This window comes from Amia ocellicauda, chromosome 20, assembly GCF_036373705.1.
Source record: "Amia ocellicauda isolate fAmiCal2 chromosome 20, fAmiCal2.hap1, whole genome shotgun sequence".
Taxonomy (NCBI): domain Eukaryota; kingdom Metazoa; phylum Chordata; class Actinopteri; order Amiiformes; family Amiidae; genus Amia; species Amia ocellicauda.
Window position 1 is genome coordinate 9,426,394 of NC_089869.1, and position 22,335 is coordinate 9,448,728.

The window sequence follows — 22,335 nt, forward strand, 5'->3', positions numbered from 1 at the left end:
GATGATAACAAAGGAAATAAAGAAAATACAGATGATGCTTAATCAGCTGTGCCACCATTTTGTGGAAATGGAGCTCTTGATTTTCTAGACTCGCTGCTTGCCCCCACACTCCCACAGCACAGACACACATTCCACTCCCACAGTGACACCCCCCACAAAGCACTGACACAACTGAACTACCCACTTGCAACGAGACACACGTAGCTGCTACAAAACGCACATTGTGTCCTTGTGACGCAAGGGAATACTAGTGAAACAGAAACCAATGTTGTGATAGCGACACATCCACATGGATGGGCTGTTCACTGGGCCATGAATGGGAAACACTTCGGGGCTTAATACATATTGATCTCAGATGCTCACTTAATTTTCCCCTGCAGTTGCTTTCCAGTGAATTCAGCCCACGGTTAAAACGTTTTTAGGTTTTGCCAGGGATAACACAGTCGGGGATTTCCATGGTGTGGCCCCAAAAGAATCGGGCAATAGCTACACAAAATGCAATGCCTGTTAGAGGTATGAAAACATTTTAAAACAATATACACAATTGTCTCCGGCCCCCAGAGCTCCAGAAGCAGGTTAACATCTTGAAACGGGACCTGAGGGATGGGATTAGGAGATGCAGGAGATGGGGCTGTAATCTCCTCCACCCACATGTGGGAGACAACAGACCTTTCTAATATCGGGAGACAAAAGAAAGGAGGCAAAATGGATCACATTCTTAAAGTGGCAGAATTCTGTTCGATGGCCCACTTCAGCCCAGAGTTAAGTGGGTGGCTGACCAACACGAATTCCAGCTTTGATAGATCGGAGCAGGCAGACGCAGTATCCCTGTCCCCCAGAAAAGCATCTTCAATTCGACTTGATAAGCTGGTCTCTCCCCAGTTCCTTTCCAGCCCTTTGTCACGGTGTGGTTGTTTTTTTGTTTTTTTTTCCATGCAGGGGATTGCCTTACCATCCCCAAGAGCGTAACCCGAGCCCTGCCCGTTTCTCAGTGAACTATTGTACCGTGCAGCGCCCCGCAACAAACCTGCCCGTCCACACAAAGGCCCCGCCGTGTGCGCCTTCATCTTCATTACTGAACTCTTCAGCGTTTCCAAGAAGGCCTGCAACAATGGCTACCAGCACACTAGCTTGGATTTCTAAAAGGCACATTAATAAACCAGCATTGTACATTATATCGCCCGCTTCACAAGAGTCAGGGTGACAATACAATACAAATACAACACAAGCTGTATATGGGGCCCGAGACATTAGCATGAAAAGGCCTTGCGCTACAATGGCTTTCTTTTACAGGACCGGCTTCTGGAGGAGAAATGTCTCCATTGACTAAAACTCACTGAGGAACCTGGTAAGCCAATCCAATTAAACCCTTTCAAGGCACCTCCTTCCACTGTAATTAGTTTTTATATATATATATATATAAAGAATATATATTTTCAAAGCTAATGTACCCAAAACGGTATACTTCTCCTTTCTAAAGTTTGAACCCGTCTTTAAGTTTTACACATTTGACAGAAGTTAAAGAAAAATTCTGAGGAACACCTAAATATTTGCACCCTAAAGTTAATTGGTTTTTAATTTAGAACTCAAAATGCATAGTAGTGACACCATAAAACGGCCTAAAATACACTTATTCATGCTGACCAGGTCCCTAAATTGTCTTTATCGCTCCTTTCTATACATCTTAAGACTTCAAGAGCAGACTGGCTGAACAATCATGCAAAAACATTTTTTTTGACTGCAACAATCTAAAAGAAAATGCTACAACTCTACAATTTCTCTGCACCCTAATGTGTTTTAGAACATACTTAAATGTAGCAAATAAACAATCTCCCAAGGGCTGCTTAGGAAGAAAGTGAAGCGGCGTATCCCTGTCCACACTAGAGGGAGCCCCAGTGCAGCCGCCTGTGGAAACCTGGGAGTCTCACTGCAGAGTATAGTATACAGAGTCTATGGGGAATACACTCACCTAAAGGATTATTAGGAACACCTGTTCAATTTCTCATTAATGCAATTATCTAACCAACCAATCACATGGCAGTTGCTTCAATGCATTGAGGGGTGTGGTCCTGGTCAAGACAATCTCCTGAACTCCAAACTGAATGTCTGAATGGGAAAGAAAGGTGATTTAAGCAATTTTGGGCGTGGCATGGTTGTTGGTGCCAGACGGGCCGGTCTGAGTATTTCACAATCTGCTCAGTTACTGGGATTTTCACGCACAACCATTTCTAGGTTTACAAAGAATGGTGTGAAAAGGGAAAAACATCCAGTATGCGCCAGTCCTGTGGGCGAAAATGCCTTGTTGATGCTAGAGGTCAGAGGAGAATGGGCCGACTGATTCAAGCTGATAGAAGAGCAACTTTGACTGAAATAACCACTCGTTACAACCGAGGTATGCAGCAAAGCATTTGTGAAGCCACAACACGTACAACCTTGAGGCGGATGGGCTACAACAGCAGAAGACCCCACCGGGTACCACTCATCTCCACTACAAATAGGAAAAAGAGGCTACAATTTGCACAAGCTCACCAAAATTGGACAGTTGAAGACTGGAAAAATGTTGCCTGGTCTGATGAGTCTCGATTTCTGTTGAGACATTCAGATGGTAGAGTCAGAATTTGGCGTAAACAGAATGAGAACATGGATCCATCATGCCTTGTTACCACTGTGCAGGCTGGTGGTGGTGGTGTAATGGTGTGGGGGATGTTTTCTTGGCACACTTTAGGCCCCTTAGTGCCAATTGGGCATCGTTTAAATGCCACGGCCTACCTGAGCATTGTTTCTGACCATGTCCATCCCTTTATGACCACCATGTACCCATCCTCTGATGGCTACTTCCAGCAGGATAATGCACCATGTCACAAAGGTCCAATCATTTCAAATTGGTTTCTTGAACATGACAATGAGTTCACTGTACTAAACTGGCCCCCACAGTCACCAGATCTCAACCCAATAGAGCATCTTTGGGATGTGGTGGAACGGGAGCTTCGTACCCTGGATGTGCATCCCACAAATCTCCATCAACTGCAAGATGCTATCCTATCAATATGGACCAACATTTCTAAAGAATGCTTTCAGCACCTTGTTGAATCAATGCCACGTAGAATTAAGGCAGTTCTGAAGGCGAAAGGGGGTCAAACACAGTATTAGTATGGTGTTCCTAATAATCCTTTAGGAGAGTGTATATTGCAGTGAATCACTGAAGTAATTAATGTGAGCCCCATGCAAAGTACTTATATTACAAGACATTTGTATAAACAGGTGTTGTTTTATTGTATACAAATCTATTGCTAGTTTTAACACATTATTTACAAAACAAAGTAAAGCATTACAATAGAAAAATACATTTATAAATCTTCTAACATTATAAAAAAATGATATTCCTCCGCAGCCACGATAGGTCGTGGAGGAAGAGCGTCTGTATGGAAGCTAGGGGAAGGAAGTGAAATAAATGTGCTCAGACTGGGGTCCAGCTCGGTGAAAGCTCACCCAGCCTCCCCGTACTGGACTTTGTGCGGATGTCTGCCCAGCTTTTGTGATGCACACCTTCCCGATTCGTTGGACTGTTTTAACACGTTCAAGCAGTTTACGGTTTTAAAAGTCAGGCAAACCTGCTGGAACAAAGTTACAATAACCTATTCTACTGAACTGACACTAACGCAATGTAGGTTTATACACATGACTGCCATACTGAGGAGCCTAGTTTAAAATGCACTGCTTTGAACAGACTGGCAGCTGGGTGTGCGCTTTAATTAGCAATTAAAAAGACATACATGCATCAGCCTTTATTAATCAATTTCTGGATAAAGACCTCCATGAGATATTTGCCACAGTTATATATATACACTCACCTAAAGGATTATTAGGAACACCTGCTCAATTTCTCATTAATGCAATTATCTAACCAACCAATCACATGGCAGTTGCTTCAATGCATTTAGGGGTGTGGTCCTGGTCAAGACAATCTCCTGAACTCCAAACTGAATGTCTGAATGGGAAAGAAAGGTGATTTAAGCAATTTTGAGCGTGGCATGGTTGTTGGTGCCAGACGGGCCGGTCTGAGTATTTCACAATCTGCTCAGTTACTGGGATTTTCACGCACAACCATTTGTAGGGTTTACAAAGAATGGTGTGAAAAGGGAAAAACATCCAGTATGCGGCAGTCCTGTGGGCGAAAATGCCTTGTTGATGCTAGAGGTCAGAGGAGAATGGGCCGACTGATTCAAGCTGATAGAAGAGCAATTTTGACCGAAATAACCATTCGTTACAACCGAGGTATGCAGCAAAGCATTTGTGAAGCCACAACACGTACAACCTTGAGGCGGATGGGCTACAACAGCAGAAGACCCCACCGGGTACCACTCATCTCCACTACAAATAGGAAAAAGAGGCTACAATTTGCACAAGCTCACCAAAATTGGACAGTTGAAGACTGGAAAAATGTTGCCTGGTCTGATGAGTCTCGATTTCTGTTGAGACATTCAGATGGTAGAGTCAGAATTTGGCGTAAACAGAATGAGAACATGGATCCATCATGCCTTGTTACCACTGTGCAGGCTGGTGGTGGTGGTGTAATGGTGTGGGGGATGTTTTCTTGGCACACTTTAGGCCCCTTAGTGCCAATTGGGCATCGTTTAAGTGCCACGGCCTACCTGAGCATTGTTTCTGACCATGTCCATCCCTTTATGACCACCATGTACCCATCCTCAGATGGCTACTTCCAGCAGGATAATGCACCATGTCACAAAGGTCGAATCATTTCAAATTGGTTTCTTGAACATGAAAATGAGTTCACTGTACTAAACTGGCCCCCACAGTCACCAGATCTCAACCCAATAGAGCATCTTTGGGATGTGGTGGAACGGGAGCTTCGTGCCCTGGATGTGCATCCCACAAATCTCCATCAACTGCAAGATGCTATCCTATCAATATGGGCCAACATTTCTAAAGAATGCTTTCAGCACCTTGTTGAATCAATGCCACGTAGAATTAAGGCAGTTCTGAAGGCGAAAGGGGGTCAAACACAGTATTAGTATGGTGTTCCTAATAATCCTTTAGGTGAGTGTATATATATATATATATAAAATCTGTATGACAAATTCAAAATGAAATGCTACAGCAACCACAGACTGGAATGGTTTAAGAGACTTGGTAAAGAACAGGCGCACGTCTATAAAGACTAATACTTTTCTTCCTCTCGGACACTGAGCTTGCGATGCAGGGCTCAGACTTGGTCAAGACTCCTTATTGAATACAGTGCAGCCCTGGAGATGGGCACATGTGGGAAAGATAACACTGCTGTGATATGAAGAGGCACTTTAGACAGAGGTGTATGAATCTCATATCCTCAACCTGAAGCTTCTTAAGTTTGTGCAAGTTTAAGACACTTGTGCAGCTGCTAAAGTGCCGCTATGAATTGAAAGAAATGACATGCGGAACAGCCCCACTCTGCAGCGAACTCATTGTGTACAAGTAACGGGTTTGGCAGCTCAGGGAGGCAGCAGGAACATCCTCATTAAATGTTTTACACTCAACCCCAGGTGGAATATCCCAGACAGCAAACAATTACTGCAAAGGCTGATCTGGATCATTAGTGTGGCGGAAAAAAAGACAAACTTCCCCCGAATACGACCTTTGGGGCTCATTGGAGGAGGGATAAACCCAACCTGGTCCCAAGTGTCGGTTGGGCTTTCAGGACCAGGGATTGGAGAGGTGGTGAAAGATCGGACAAACACCGCTTGGGTTCAGTGATAGGACAGTAACGGGAAGGTCACCATTTGCCCTCCTAACTTTAATTCATATAACCCAACACACACATGTGGCATTTTCTATGTGTTCTCCACTGCACTGGAAAAAAAGTCATGGAGTATAGGCTTAAAAACCAGAGCAGAAACATGAATAAGGCAGATTATGCTTTAAGTTTGACCCCCCCCCTTGAACAAGAACTCAGGCTGGATCTGGGAAGAATGATTTCAAATTGTGGTGCTTTTTTTTCTTGGGCTGGGAGAAGTCAAGTGTAAGAAACGAGGGAAGAAAGACACCCATTAGATCGAACACGCTGTGAAAGCTTTCAACATTACTGACAAATCTATATATTAAACATGGAAATCAGCTGCTCCCCAGTGGAGAGCGAATCTCATTTGCTTTGTGAAGGCGGCTGCTCAGAAAGCGGAGCCGCGGCAGGTCTGGGGTGTGAGAGCGGCTGTCAGGGCCCTCTGCACTCCCTCGGCTCGTCACACAAAAGGAGCAATAACTTTGGTATCTTCCAGAGACGGTTGCAAAGTGGCACATCTCGGTCACAAAGCTCGAGTCCTGCCAGGCCCCCTCAACTGGGTTCCGAATGGCAGCAGCGGTGTAGTCTCTCATTGCTGTCCGTAAACCAGCTGTGGGCGGCGGCTCCCGGAGACCGCCGGACCTTCAGTAAGAATAGCTGGATCTCACCGCCTCGATGTCACTGATCAGTGTCCGAGCCAGGAAAATCCCCAGCATCTAGGAGGAGAGAAGGAACAGGACTTCATTGTCACAATCAGACAAGAGGCTGAGTGTGTGTAGCTGGACAGCAGCCTGCTATGGACAGGAGGGCAACACAGGAGTGAGATCAGAGAGGTGGGGGGCATCCTTCTATCAGAACAAAATGAAAAGGGATAGTGTTTATAAGCCCTTGTGTATAAGAGCCTGCGTGAGAGCAGAGTGGGGGACAGAAGCTCTACTGAAGCACAGCGGAGCCTGAGGGGGCCGCGGTCGCCCGCACCTGTAGCAGGGAGATGACGATGAAGACCCCCGCCACGATGTAGATATTCCGGGGTAACCACTCCTCCAGCGCCGGGATGCAGCCCTTGACGTAGATGAAATTATTCCAAGTGCTCTGAGAAAGGATGGAACAGCCTTCAACACCAGGAAAGGAGGCCTACGCACCTTGCTACCCTGCAATTCTCAGCATCGACTCTGAAAACATCACCCGAGTCTCTGCCCAAGTTCTGTGTGGAATACCAAAGAGCAGCACAGGCCCTCAGTACCATCACACAGAGTAACCCCATTCCACATACTCACATCTACTTGAACCACTAAAAGCATCACTGAACATTTCTAAATGACGCTTTTGCCCAGTACCGTCACTGCAAACGGAGAACTGACTGAGCAATCCACTAGGGCTTACCTTCTTGCTCCTGACGTCATAGCCACACTGCGTGTTCACGACCACATCCTGTGGAAACAAACGGTTCCAGAGAGGGTCATATAGGCTGATGGCTGAAGCACAATAACGAATGAAAGCGACTAAGAACAGAGCATTCCGAACCTCAAAGTTTGATATCTAAATTGCCACCTCATATATAATAATGATTCACACAACCTACAGGGGAACAGATGGAAATAGGAAACATGCACATAGCCTTGGAACATGACTGGATACTAGAGGGAGGAAGAGAAATATACAAGCGTCTATATACAAGATCAGATAAGATCATATTCCACTTAGTGTGGCAACAGTGGAATTGAGGTCCTGACTAAATAGTGTAAGATTCACTGTGTCGAAACCTGCCACACACTTTAAAATATCCATAACTTTTTTTTTCATTTTTTAAAAGTATGTAATTCATTGTGTGTAAAATATGCTGGACAAAAATTGATTCTAAATTAAAAAAATATAGCAGCACACAGGGGCAGAGAGCATCGGCCAGCGGGCGCTACTCACAGCAGGATCGATGAGGCAGCAGGAGAAGGGCACGCCGCACCTCTCCCGGCTGGGGTTCAGATCGGTGCAGTTGAAATACACATTGAGGTCCCAGTCGTCCGGGGTCTGGGCCCCGCAGCAGCTGTTCTGTGGGGACAGAGAGGGACAGAGACGGAGGAGTCACTTTCTGCACAGACACTGCGTGTGAGGGTGGCAGATCTGGTTATCCATCGTTGGGTCACTGGCATCTGCAGAGTGGCAGGGCTGTCTACTGAGATGGTTCAGCTTAGTGTCTCCAGGGGGACTTCATTCAAATGGATTTATATCAGCTTTGTATATGCTAAACATTTGAATCCGGGCAACATAATAATCAAATGAATCCTTTTAGATTTTTTTTGTTGCCGTTAGCTTGTTACCAAAGAGTGTCCATCGTTTTCTACAGTAGACACCCAATAGTCATTGAAGAGGTGCTGCTACTGGAAATGTCTTTGTCCTAACAAGAAAACTAAGTCAGGCTGTCCTGTGCGGTGTGCTGTAAATCCCCTCCCTTCCGTGACTCAGCACAAGAACGGGTTGACACATACACAGCACGACCTCTGTGGAAAACGGCAGCAGGCGAAAGGGCACGGTCCGCCAGCCCTGGATCTCAGAGCCAGAAGAGAACAGTGACTCGCTGCGTTAGGATTTCAGAGAATGACACAGGCCTGTTACCACAGTGGCCAAATTCTACAGTGACCCAGATAAACACCATGAGCATCAACCACGATCCCCGCAAAGCCCACACTGGTACTGGTTTGTGGTCTGGCCAGTGGGCGGCGCCTCCCTCACCAGCTTCTGCAGGGAGTCGATGAGGTTCTGCAGGTCGATGTCCTCCCTGTAGCCCCGCAGGTTGGTGAGGAAGAAGTCGCTGATCCAGTCTCTCAGCGGGTCCTGGAACACAAAGGCCAGCACCGCCGCCGTCAGCTCCAGGAAGAAGATGAAGCCGATCAGACCGGAGAACTGGAGGGGGGGAGAGAAGACGACACTCTCTTAATGCACAAAGAAAGCGTGGAGGCAATAGGATTCTTACAGCAGAGACAGGATCTTCTGTACAAACTGCAATCTCACTGTTGAGATGGCAGTTTTTGTCCTTATTAATGCTTAGCTGAACAATGTAAAAGGGGGGGATATACATAGATTGTGGAGCGTAAGCACAAAAACAAAGCTGACTACGTAATTTCGTTTACATGCAATCCTTAGTGATTGAAGTGATAGGAATCAAGTACATTCCAAGCTCTTTCCACAGATGGAAAAGTTATTAAGACTCCAAGCTATAAAGAAACGCATTACGAGTCTCTTCCCTGTCAACACCGTTTAAAACAATTAAAACAACCTTGCAGTTTCATTGCCCCTCCTGCCCCTACAATGAAGAGCTACAAGGAATATATTCACTAGTAAGAACCAGTGCTTATGCTTTTTGTAAACCCAAAAAGAAATGAAGATTACACGTGCGCTCCAATTGATTCTTGTTGGATAAGTGCTTTAAAATGGTTTACATTTTGAGGCTATTTACTGCGTCTGTATGATCACAATGCATGGAAACACTCAGAATACGCCGAAGTGTGATTGTTGCCATTCTGATTAGATTAAGAATGTATAGCTACTAAAATAGAATTAATAGAATAGTATAATAAAATACAGCCAAATACCTTCTCACAAAATGAAATGTTTGCTTGTCCCATTGCGAATATTAACTAACAATCGTGTTTCCAAACATCTGTTGTACCATATTGTATTTATTTATTTATTTTGAAAATATTTTCATTTTGAAATTACTTAATGGTTCCTTAAATTTACTTGGTGCACAGACCATTAAGAACAGAAAAAAATATATGTAAGACTGGTAAAGCATCTGTAAGAGAGACAAAAGAAATATCTGTTCATTTATTTTACCATTAACAATACTTTCAAGTACTGTACTGCCTGGAGGTAAGAAAAAAACATTTTACTACTTAATACTAAACATGTTCCCTCAAATTACCATGGTGGCCCAATTGCAGATTTTAAATTTACACAAGGCAATCATTTTCCACATAATTTAAAACACTATTTAAAAATGCTGGTTTACCATCAAAGGTTATATGATAATTTCACTCTCAGGGTTAGAGCCATTTGCTACAGCAGCTTTTCCTTTGTACAAGAATGGGTAAAAGATTATTTTTGCAATTGAACTCCTAGGACATGTCATGCCAGCATAGTTAATGGCCTGTATGCTTGTAACCATATCTAAAATCAACTTCACTGCTGCAACAGGTGGCGACACCTGAAGTGAGAAAACATCCCAAAGTGACAGTACACAGGAGGACGAGGCATATCTATGAAGTACTTGCTTTGCTAATGGCATAAAACATGGAAAATACTGTTTTATTGTTTAAAGTATTTTACATTTTCAAATAAAAACATTTCAATTTTTAATACTTATTTATAAAACATGGAAAACCTCCACAGAAGGATTTATTTGATACATTAAAAAAAGGGTTCCCAATGTCTGGGGATGGAAGGCCAATGTCTGCAGGTTGCATGGGATGGGGGGGCCGCAGAAGAAAATTAACCACGGATCATACTTTTATTTATTTTTTTATTTCCTATACATTTCAGTTAGAGAACTTTTATCAACTTTAATTGTTGTTTTATTATTTACCCCCAAATTACATTTGCCATTTGTAACAGAAAATGTTCAGAAAGTGTAAAAATATAGTAAAGGTTCAGAACAGCCTGGGTTGATGGTTGACTTTGGAGGGCCGCATCAAACATCCTCAAGGGCCGCACTTAGGGACCCCTGCATTAAAACATGATGCATTGCTTCCTTATTAGGAAATACAATGATGGTGAATGCTTGCTCCACACCTCCCAGTGGAGGTTTACGAAGACGCAAGACCCTAACGCAGTCGGGTCACCCTGTACGACCGTGGCCCGTGGCCTTCGCTTAGCGTGAAAGCACAGGATTATCCCAGCATATGAGCAGGACATACTGTGCTTTAAAAGAGTTAGGTAGGAAATATCAGGGTACAAAAAGTCAGTCAAAACAGATCTAGCAAAGAGTATTCCCTTAGGCCATTCTCATACCTGAAAATAAAATCTTCCTATTCAACAGGATTACTATTGGAATGACAATGCATTTCATTTAAAGAAATGGAGGATCGCAATGTATGATCTTTCTATTAATGTATTGTTTGTTTAATCAGACCATATAATGGAAAGTAAGTTTGGCTCATTGACATGTAATAAAGTGACTCCACCTCTTCCCTGTTTGTTCAGAGCAACATTGATTGTGCAATTTACCACACAACTGAGCTCAATTCTGAGGTCTTGAAATCTTGGCTAAGAAAGTTCTTCAAAATGAAGCTGCAAACTTAAGTTTCAACACCACCAAAGTGGAACATCATGAATCCCCATTTTTCATGAGTTTCACAAATCTATCATCAAAAGCTAGAGAAAATAGAAGTTCAATAGGGTGTATAAATAGGGCCCTGTGCTTTGCGTGAATTAGTTTTTTTAAACTGGCTCCGCCATGCAAAGCTCTGCGTTTTCCATAACTGTGTAAACATTGGTATCTACTTCAGAATAAACTGACTGTATACATTTCAAGATAAGAGGTTAAGCAGACTAAATTGTCCAGTTGTTAATGTAAAGGTCATGGGATCATGAGGCTCTCTGCTTAAGCCCTGCTTTTACCACTTCCTCGCAGTGAATTACCGCGAGCATTAAGCTCCTTACTTGGGATGCAGCCTACAGTAAGTCCCTCTCCGCTGTCTCAGACAATAGCTCCCGGCACCTAGAAGTCATCTGGATAAGAGCCTTTAAAACAACTAATTACGGACAATATAAAATGAAGATGGGTCATGCTTTCCTAATAGAATAGAATAGCCAACACACAAAGGAGGGGGTGGTATTGCACTGATGTCAGTTCGGCAGGGATTTCTTTCTGGTTCAGTTCGGCAGAATCAGCAGCAGTCCGGCTTAGGACAATAACATCCCGTCTCTATTACCGGGGGATTTCATTGCTATGGGTTATTTGATTCGTTTTTTTTCACGCCGAGTTCTATTCCTATCAAATTTCCCTCAGGGAGCGCTTCTGATGAAGTGAGCTAATTGCTTTTCCTGCACCTCACAATAGAAAACTACACGTACACCGAGATTCGGAAGAGCTTTCGGTGGGGGAAAAAAAAAAAAAAAAAAAAAATCACGCTAGTGCTTTATGCAGTATATTTGTGTTCCTCATAACAGCTCTTGCAACCGTTTCTTTTTTTGGGTTGCCGATGGTCCGGTTGGTACGGTGTTGCACTGGAAACACCCGACACCTGAACAGTCCAGCATTGCCAACTCCACCGATGCCAACCCACATTTTTGCACTTCCCACCAACAATTAGGGCTCTCAGCGCTAACGATTAAAAATAATAATTGCTACAGCAGAATCACTAAGCTTAAAAACAATCTCAAACAATGATACAAAGCGCATTCCTCTGGGACAATATCTTCCTTATGGGTCCCAATATCAGAATAAGGCTGACAGTTATATGACAAGGTGCAAGGAAGGAAACTGAAACGTTACTGCAAGTGTAAAAAATAAAACTCAATCATCAGTTTTGGAGGATGTCAGATATTGGTATTACAAAATTGCAAAGGCCACTGGGGTTGGAGTAAAGGAGTACTTACAAACTTGAGCAGGCAGATGTTCTCCCGCAGGGCTCCCACACAGCCGGCGAAGCCCAGGATGAAGGTGACTGTGCCCACGACCAGGACCACCCACACTGGGTCAAAGCCATGCATCCTGGTCACCTGGGTCAGGTCCAGCAGCACCCCCTAGAGAGACAGATGTAATGTCCAGTTTTGAATTGAATTGAAATTGAAATTGAAATTGAATTGACAAAATTGAAAATTGAATTGACGGATACCTCTAGAGTACATGTCAATAATGGTAATATCTAAACGCATGAATATACGCATCTCTGGGCTCTCCATTCCGAGCTCATTTGTCAATTTGAGCTAAACCACAGGAACAAAACATACATTGATCAGTATAATGTGTTTTTTGTTTACTTCCAATTTCTGGTACATGAATAAAATGGCTTGAAGCTGTTGCAATCCTTTTGTTTCCTAATGTGCAATTCAAGGGAAAACCCTCTCAAGGCCTTGTACAGGGGGAAAAATCCAATTAATGTTGTACAAAATATAATACAAAGGAAAGATAATACACTCCACACAGTAATCAATTCCAGCAGCAGTGGCGGCCTCCCAGGGCACAGAAATCCACATTGTAATAAGAGTGAAGGGTCCTCAAGTCCAGTACAGAATTGGACTGTCTCTTATATGGCAGCAAGTTGCCATACATTGTTTTGTGTCAAAGTCAGGTATAAAACATAAAATAGTAAAAAAAAAAAAAAAAATAATAATAATAATAATAATACATAAAAATAAATTATTGATGACCAAAACCAAGGAAGGCAACTCTCCAAAAGGGTCAATATGTACAACCATTGCTTTTATTAACATGTAATGTATATATTAATTGCTTTTATCGTGCGTGAGAGTTGAATTATATGCATGTACTAGAAGTAATGCTCCTTATCATGTGAGCATTTGTAATTGCCAAGTTTAACTGAAACAAGACCTTGGGCACCAAGCAGCTCTTACATCCTGGGTGCAGATAAGAGTTTATAGTTTAAGATATAAAACAATTTGATATCAGTGTAGTGGAATTTCTCCACACTGACTCCCCATATAAAACAAACTTTATAACTGGTTGTGAATTAATTAGAAAATGAAGCTGATCGACTGAAATTTGTCCCGAGAATTATAACACTCAGGTCAGGTCAGTTAGGTGAAACAAGGGCTTATTTGTCACCTTTTCCATGATTGTTCAGTCAAAACCAATTTTGTTAAGTGGCTGAATTAACAAAAAAACGTAATTGGTTTTCTTCATTTACCTTCTCGCTCCATGCCCAGAAGCCGATGGCAATAAACGCTGCGCCTGCAAGCTGCAGAGAAAGCACAGAAAAGTCAGTTTGCTGTCCCAGTGGTGAGGGAGCTGCACTACCGTTAGGGGGAGGAGGTTACTTTTTAGCTCCACTGTGTTCATTATCTTTAAAGCAGGTCCAGACAAACTAAAGTAACAAACAACAAGTGTATGAACTTCTACACAGAGCTGGTCACCACAGGGTGGTGTTGGGGGTTAAGCACAGCCCAAATCCTCATTTGACACACTTTCTACATTTCCTGTTGACAGGCAGAGGAGCCAAAAGGGAAACGATATCTACCACATATTCTGTTGCACCCTACAGGAAGAACACAGTTAGCACCACTATGGAGAATAATCTGAAAACCAGTTGGTAAAATACAAACTGGATTGTGTTTTTTTTTGTATTTACTTTACTAACAATCAATAAAGCATTTGGAGTCAGTGTTATCCAGACTATGCAAATAAACACATTGAAGGGTCAAATGGAGTGTAGGATACAAGTGAAAGCACAAGGCAGTCAGAGTCAGGAAGCAGTGTGCATTTGTCAAGTACAATTTGCCAAGATATTCAGGTGTGGATTAACTCACAGTACGTTCCCTTTCATCTGTGATTATGCAATAAATCGCCAAATAAAGGAAAAGTGGTGCAAGACCAGAGCATGTCAAATATTTTCAATTTTTTTTTTTTTGACAACTTCCACAAGAGAAGTGGAAAATTTGAGAAGTCAATTGCAAAACCAAAAATATACTGGATTCGCATGAAGCTGTAAGTGACACAAACAAAGTCAAATTCATGTTCCAAGAAACTCAGGCTTGATTAAATTCTCTTGGTGTGAAACCAAACAAACCCAAATTATATTTTCTAGGAAGTTATTTTTACAGTGACAAGGACTTTGTTCTCTCGGGAAGATGGAAAACGGTCAATCTCAACACTTACCCAGAAGATTATATTGTAGCTGAACATCAGGTACTTATAGCAGCAGCTAACCTCCGTATTCTCATAGCGATAATATTGCATTGTGCTCCTATTTACTCTGCAGAAAGAGAGAAAGGGAGTAGGTATTACATCCCTAAAACAATGTGTTGGAATAAGAGGGTACATCCAGATTTCACCCTCAACTTTTACGCTTCAATATTAAACATTTTTAACACTTTTCACAAAGGGGTGTGTGGGTGGTATTGTAAATGGAAAATTATTTAATCACAATTTACATCAACACTCCCCAATGGGTAAAATCTCACATCACTGAATAATTCGCTTTAGATGGACATTTTTAACACTTTACACAGCCATCAATAATGCATCTGTTGAAGGCCTTCAGAGGAGTAAACTGTGCTTTACTCGTGCATCCCTCACAATACTAAATATACACAGATTGTGTGAGAGTCGGTTTCACTCCTGTCTTTGAACAGCATTTTTTACCTAAAGGGGAAAAAATGTGTACCAGATTGATTCAGACATTCAGAAAGGAAATGTAGGCTAGAATATCACAGAATAAAGTGCATCATCCTTGCAGGCAACTCTGATGACTAAAGGGAATGGTGTATCATGACAAACCACCAAGCACCAATTAGGGGTTACTAAAAATCTAACCCATGACCCATGGAGGTGAGGTATCATTAGTCAGAGAGCTCAACAGTCACGCCTCACTTCTTCAGATCCAGGTTGGAAGATCAATGTTAGATGCCCATGTTCACACCTAGGATTCTACACTTGAGGTAACAATTTTGGGGAAGAAGAATACAATATTTAAGACTTATTTGCTTTCAGTACGGTTGTTGAAAGAAAGTTCATATGCTAATGCCACCATATTTCATGGCAACGCCCTCGCTAAAACCACTGTTTAGGTCTTTATCTCAGCCTGGGGATCTCTACTCTATGAAAGTGGCCAACAGATGACACCCTCAACTTGCGGAAACAAGGCAGGGTTAATGGATACCCACTGCAAACACTGTGTCATGTAGACTCTGAGCTTCTGTGTTGGTTTAGGCCAGCACCATGCAACCACAGCGCAGCTTTGGCCATCATCAAGGACAACTTAAATTAAAGGCTAAAATAGAAAATTCAGAATATACAGAACAGAAAAGTCAAATATATGTACACAATGCTGCTGCAACTTGGATTTTAATTCCTTATTTGTTCTCTAATGCGGTTACAAATACATAAAGACATTTGAGAATAAATAAATTAACAACCCCACCAACAACAGACAAGCCATGGAAGCAAACCGTCACTACTATTTTTGGTCTGTCATTAGCAGTATCGGCAGCAGTAGTAGCACAGCTGGTAGTTGCCGTTTTCACAATATTTTCTCGGATCAGCAGGCTTTTGTATGCCGAATTTGTACAGCTAGCTTTGCGCAAGCTAAACTGACATTTCCCCAAGACAAGGGACTGTATCAACATTTACTCTATCTATTAATATGTAACTTATTACATTTCTGTAGCAAACTCGTGGCTGCCTTGCATCCATTGCTAATCATTCCAATTCTAATCATTAGAACCCCGATAATCACTTCAGACTGGAGACAATTAAGCAATTACATATGCAAATGATTCGAATACAGAAGTCGGGAGTGCGTTGCTGTATTTCAAACAAATAAACCAGCCCCCTCCACCCCTGTCCCAACGCAGGAGCGCCGTTTGTTACTGGTTAACTATAGGGCGAAGCGGTGAAGTTTGTTTCTTTGTTTCTTCCTGAAGTTCAGTGCATCTTTAATGCCTCTCCCCTCGGCGATCCACTACTCGATGCAAGCGCAACTATCTTGAGATAAAGCACATTTGCAATTGCAACACATCGAGAGAGAACCCCGGAAACGTGCAACTTCTATCTTTTAACACAAAACGTCACCCGAACGGTAGAAAATGCTGATTTTTCACTTTTAACAGTATGCCAAGCTGCAGACCCTGCCACCGAGATGAGCTGGATGTGAACCCCAGTGGTGTGTGGGTGTTGGGGTTGTGTTTTGTACATACGGAGCTCCGCTAGCGCTTTCCTTTCACCCACACCGAGCAACACCACTTTAGAAACGCGGCAAATATAAATACATACAGATAAAGAACAAAACGGGAAAGTAAACGAATATTGTATTATTCACATACATGTATTTCAAGTCTAACAACCGAACAACGTTGTTACTCACCGCTTTTTTGTTTTCAGCTTAGACAACGCGAGTTTACAAAAGTCTTCTGGCAAATCTCCTCGGACACGCTTCCTTTCGAAACCACGCCCTGTTGGACGCACGTCAATGGGTTCGTGCTGCGCAGATGCCTGCCTCCACCAATGGGATCGGAGGGATTGTGCAGATCTGCGCAGAACTGCGGGGATGTGCGCTACAAGAACGCAACCAAAACTAAATCCAAACACTCGCGTTAACTCGCCTTCACTCCGATTACAATGGGAAATGGGATCACTCCCTTTGGACATTGCACTTCAGCGAGGTATAATAGCGCACAAACGCGACTTTTTCATTAAAAAAAAAAAAAAAAAACAATGCATTTTAATAAACTACACCACGGTTCTCATGGACAGTGTGCGTTGGGTCTATTCTTGTATACTCGAAGCACTCCCTGCTGTTGTTTAAAACCAATTTTGCGTAATAAGTTGGAAAGAAAAGTGCTTATTTGGTCGCGGTCTTGCGGCGCAGATCTGCAGAATTCCTCCGATCCCATTGGCGGAGCAGTGCAGATCTGCGCAGAACGTCGGGAATCTGCGGCACACGAAGGCGACCCTTGCTGCTTTGTGTGTGGAGAGACTGTCCGTTGAAATGGACGGGACTGGTTGGGACGGAGAGATTCAGTTGCGTCCCTGTGGGCATCATTACATGATTTTAAAAAGTGATCAAAATATAATTCGTAATGGAGGCTCTAGTCATAGAAATGGGGAACCTGCTAGAATCATTAGAAATGCCTCGCCTTTAAAAAGTGAACCGACCAATTCAGCTTATTTCGTTTAGTCCTGGGACTCAAGGTGAATAGTGATTGATTGCATGTATTCTACTGTCGCCTATCTGGGGAGATGGACGAAAATCTAATTTGAAAGTAATCAATATTAATTTCCTTTTAATTAATATGTAGGTCATATCATAGGAGCTAACAGACAATCATTATATATTCTTCTTCTTCTATTGCCCATGTGGTATAATTCCACTCTCCAAACTCTGTGACTTGTAGTTAACTTCTACAGATAACGTCAAATCTTATCAGCCGTCTGATTTGTCCATCTCCTTCACGCAGGCTAGAGAGATAACTGAATGTTATCCGAACCAGGCAATGGAAAGTCTATGAATTTATGTCCATGGCACTGGAGATAGTAAGTCCACGTGTACAGAACGTCTGAAGACAGGCGGAAATTATTCTCTCCCCGTCTCTTAGCACATTCCCCAGTCGCCCAACTTGAATTTGACCCACACGGTTATTATTTATATTGTATATTATAAGTGAGGAGTGTAGTAGGCCAAAGCCACAGTCAAAATTCAGTGCAATTGAAAACATCCAGGCATTGTCACAAGCTGCCTTGTTTTTCCTCAGTGGGCAGGTCACAGATTTCCACATGGGAAAAGGTCCAAACATTTTTTTTCCTTCCCCTGTTTGGTGGGGGATAAAACCAAAAACAACACTGGATGTTTATTCTGGCTTGGGTGCAATTCAAAAAAATATATGAAATGCTTTCACCGATTCTATAATACATCTTTCCTGTTTAGCTTAAACCCCATCTACTGCACAGGATGTATAAGTCTTTATCGGTCTATTGAAAGCATTGATTGTTAACTTTGAGTTTGAAAATACTATTTTATTGTATTTAGTATTTTGCATTAACATAAAAAAAAACAATTCAATTTTTTAATACTTATGATTAAAATCTTTAAAAATCAATTCTTAAAATCACTTAAAATTTTTAAAATCTTTGTGATTTTAACAAAAACAAAACAATTAACTTCAAAATAAACGTGCCCAAAACAACAAAACAAATGTGGTTAATGCAAAACTGCTCACCAACATAAAAGTCAAATACATTGAAAATAACTGAAAATGCATTGGACAAAATAAAGAAACAATTAAAAAGGTAAAAATAAAAAACAAACAAAAAAGGTCCAATGCATTTAAAATTAAATCCAAGACGGACAATGTATTTGACAAAAGAATATAACAAAACTAAACCAAAAAACCCCTAAAACAATTAGTGGTTTAAAAGCAACTAAATCTTTAAAAACATTTAAGATTCATTTTTAAAATCTTTTTAAAAAACAATCATCCATAAAATCTTTAAAAGATCTTGGACTCGGGCTCCAGCAGGGGGAACTGACCGTCCCCGGAGGTGGGTCCCATCACGGGATCCTGAGCTCCCCCAGATCTTGTATGTGCCAGTTCTTATAGGCTTCCTCCTTGCCCCTCTGATGGACCTCCAGATTGACGTAGTCCCTTACGAACACCATGCCCCTCCGCGCGATGACAATCGGGTCCAGCTCCTGCTTGTTGAATAGACAGATGTTCCGTCCCTCCCACAGTGCCTGCTTCACTGCGCAGACGACACGCCACCAGCACCTCAGGGTGGATGATGATATTCCCCTGGCCGGACCGTACAGGATCTGCTGGGCGGTCGCCCGCGCAGGAACGGCAAACCTGTGGAGGAACGGAGAAAACAGGAGCCAGACCCTGTGGGCGGAGGGGCACTCACTAAAGATGTGAGCCTCCGTCTCCTTCCCCAGGCAACCCTTATAGGGGCAGGTGTCATAAGGAGCTATGCCCCTTCTGTGCATGAACACTCGGGTGGGGAGACACCGACTCACAGCCATCCAGGAGACATCTTTCTGCGTATTCGTGAGGCAAACGTGCGTAGCGTTAGCCCAGATAAACCGGCAGGTTTCGGGAGGGAAATCTACTATCCGGCTGGTCTCCTGGGTAGATCTCATCTGGCTACAGATGGTCTTATAATCCCAGGAGGCCAGCACGACTTTATGGAGGCCTACTTCGAGCGCAAAGGCTCGGAGCGCCCTGTAGAACGGCGGGGGATCCCACGAGTGCGGCCTGGTGTTATCCATGGCGCAGAGGCCGAATGGTCTCAGGCTGCTGGCAAAATAAAAGCGGTTCATGAAACTCACTTTCTTGCCAGCAGCCTGGATGTTCTTGACCACATAGGCCAGCCCCTGCGCCTTTATCAGCCGCACAACGTCCGGGACCCCCCTGCCTCCATCCAGGGTACCCTTCACCATCTGCACTCTTTTCAGCCTCTCCATTTTGCTCCCCCAGACAAACCGAAATACAATTCAGGTCACTAATTTTGCGATGACCTTGTCTGGGGGGAAGATCATTCCTACGTAGAGGAGTATCGGGAAGAGGATGGCCTTTACGACCAACACCTTACCAGCCATCGTCAAGGTCCTTGTGCTCCAGCCGTGGATCTTCCTTTGGACCTTCGCTATGGCCTCCTCCCAGCTCCGGGTGCCCGTGTTGGTCCCGTCGATCGTGATCCCCAGAACCTTGATAGACGGCTTCACAGGGAACACGGTCGCCGGACCCCCGACCTGACCGGAAATGGTTCGGTCAGGTGGCGGTTCACAAGGACCCTGCTGCTTAGGCCGCTGTAGATGATCTTAACCCACTTCCTCAGGCCAAGAGCGAGACCCATCCTCTCCATGACGAGCTGCAGGTATTCGTGGCCCACTCTGTCGAAGGCTTTCTCCTGGTCCAAGCTGATTAGGACCAGGGGAAGCCCTCTCTCGTTCGAGTAGGCCACGACATCCCTGAGCAGCATGGCGTTGTCGGCCGCCGATCTCCCCCGGGCACCACAGACCTGGTCGGGACCCACGACTTGAGGGAGTGGCCGCTGCAGCCGGAGCGTCAGTGCTTTGGCCAGTATCTTGTAGTCGGTGCACAGGAGGCTGACTGGCCGCCAGTTCCTCAGATCTTTTTGGTCTCCCTTCTTGTGAAGAAGGGAGAGGATACTCTTCTTCATAGAAGGGGCCAATCTGCCCTCTCTGTACATCGACCCCAAGACCTGGGCCAGATCTTCTTTAAACAAGCAACTTTTTGAACATATTGAACATGAGTACAAGTTCTTGTTTCACCCCTGAAAGTGACTCAAGGGATGGGACAACTCCTTCACCTCAGGCGATTCGGGGAGCAACGAACAGTGAGGTCAGTGAGGGCATGGAAAGAAAAGCACTCTGGGAAGGAAGGGCGTAACATCCTGTATGATCACCTAGGGAGGCGGTTCAGTCAAGTTAGGAGTCATCTTATCCATAAAACTCACACGTGAACAGCTTTTCTTGCTGCCTATTTGATGGCCTTCACCACGTAATGAAAAACACTGTAGCTGCCACCCTATCCTTCCTTAATTGGCTTCTCGTTTTCAAGTCCTGGTAGACAGCAGGTGTCAACACCACACTTCCATAACCAGCTTGATTAGCAGACCTCCATAGTTAATTACCCTCTCAACAAGAGCACTCCTGCAGACAGATGCTAACCAGGCTCAGATTCATTAGGCTCTCCTGAATAACACACACAAGCGCACACACATCTAAATTAACCAAACATAGCTCAGAACGGCCTACGCGCTGGCCGATGTCGTCGTTAACGTGCGCGGATTTAAGGGCCGCTTTTAATCGCCTCCTGGATATGATTTACAGATTCAGCGCAGCCCCCTCGGGCGACGGATTCAGAACCGAACACTCTATAGAACATATGGTACTGGAGCCATTTTTAATTGGCTGACGTTCATCCTTAAATGATCCCTGCATTCCGGAGTAAGAAAAGAAACATGCCAAGAAACATTTGCGCTCTGAAAAGCCTGAATAATTACACAGATATCCAAGTCTATTTTTAACCCCTTCAAAGACTATGAAGAGTGTAATACGATATGATTTGGATGCCGATTAAAATCAGTGTAATTAAAACGATAAATTACACCCATCACCTTTGAAGCAGAACTTAATATGAGGAAAAAAAAGGGCCTTATAAATTATCTGGTGTGTAGATATCTATACAATTCATGGGCTTCCAAATAGCTAATCTAGAAAAACAGTTTGTTCAGTTGTATCTGGGCTGTTATTGACTTTGATCCCACTTCCTTTGAGGGGAGGCACGCAATTGGCCAAAAGTACAGGGACTGGGCGGAGCTTGAAGTTAGCCAGGCTTTCCTGCGGCTTGCCTAGGAACAGCTGCTTATCAGCTGTGACTTATCATGGCCTGCCAGCCCACAGTGTTATCAGTGAGAGAGTTGCGTCAGTTCTCTTCACAGTGCTGGAGCCGTTTTTGCGTGGTCTCGTCATATGAAAAGATCTCATCTCTACACCTCTGCACGGATAAACCCTGAACTTTTACAGTGTACGAAAACTGCATGTTCATGATGTTCTGACGGTGGAGCTGCGGCTGGTTAGTTATCACTGTGCTGTGTCCTTAATAAAGGTTTAATGAGACCCAATTGAAGAAACGCTCCTGGTCTCTTTCTTGCACTGAGCCGAGTGGGAAATTAGCTTAAGTGGGACTTTGTCGGTGGTGCAAAAGGGGGGAATATGCAGATTGGCCATAATGAAGAGCAAATGTGGCATTCATGAAAATGCCATTCAGCCCGGAGAGACATTTTTCAGCCCTAATATCGTAGAGACAAAATAATAATAATCACTTTAATGAAATTAGGGCACATTAACATACTCGGATAAAAAACG

General features: G+C 43.4%; 1 protein-coding gene across 2 annotated transcripts; it reads right to left on the reverse strand.

The window, feature by feature from the left end:
- Window positions 1-3,248: 3,248 nt before the first annotated feature.
- On the reverse strand, window positions 3,249-16,918 carry tspan14 (tetraspanin 14). 2 transcript variants are annotated; one of them, XM_066693065.1, is made up of 9 exons: window positions 16,813-16,918; window positions 14,607-14,703; window positions 13,639-13,689; window positions 12,368-12,514; window positions 8,501-8,671; window positions 7,694-7,819; window positions 7,157-7,204; window positions 6,752-6,865; window positions 3,249-6,489 (listed from the first exon to the last, which is right to left on the reverse strand). In XM_066693065.1, the coding sequence occupies exons 2-9, from the start codon at window positions 14,685-14,687 to the stop codon at window positions 6,418-6,420; spliced, it is 810 nt and encodes a 269-aa protein (XP_066549162.1). In that variant the 5' UTR covers window positions 14,688-14,703; window positions 16,813-16,918; the 3' UTR covers window positions 3,249-6,417. The 2 variants fall into 2 exon arrangements, with proteins under 2 accessions (XP_066549162.1, XP_066549163.1); XM_066693066.1 differs by lacking the exon at window positions 16,813-16,918 and adding an exon at window positions 16,772-16,790.
- Window positions 16,919-22,335: the final 5,417 nt, after the last annotated feature.

Bases quoted from the DNA above. Each gene is read 5' to 3' on its own strand.
- tspan14 (XM_066693065.1), bottom strand. From the start codon at position 14,687: ATGCAATATTATCGCTATGAGAATACGGAGGTTAGCTGCTGCTATAAG. The intron at 12,515-13,638 runs GTAAATGAAGAA...CTGTCTCTCTAG, and splicing joins TCTGGGCATGGAGCGAGAAG to GGGGTGCTGCTGGACCTGAC. The intron at 6,490-6,751 runs GTGCGGGCGACC...CTCTCCTCCTAG, and splicing joins TCGTCATCTCCCTGCTACAG to ATGCTGGGGATTTTCCTGGC.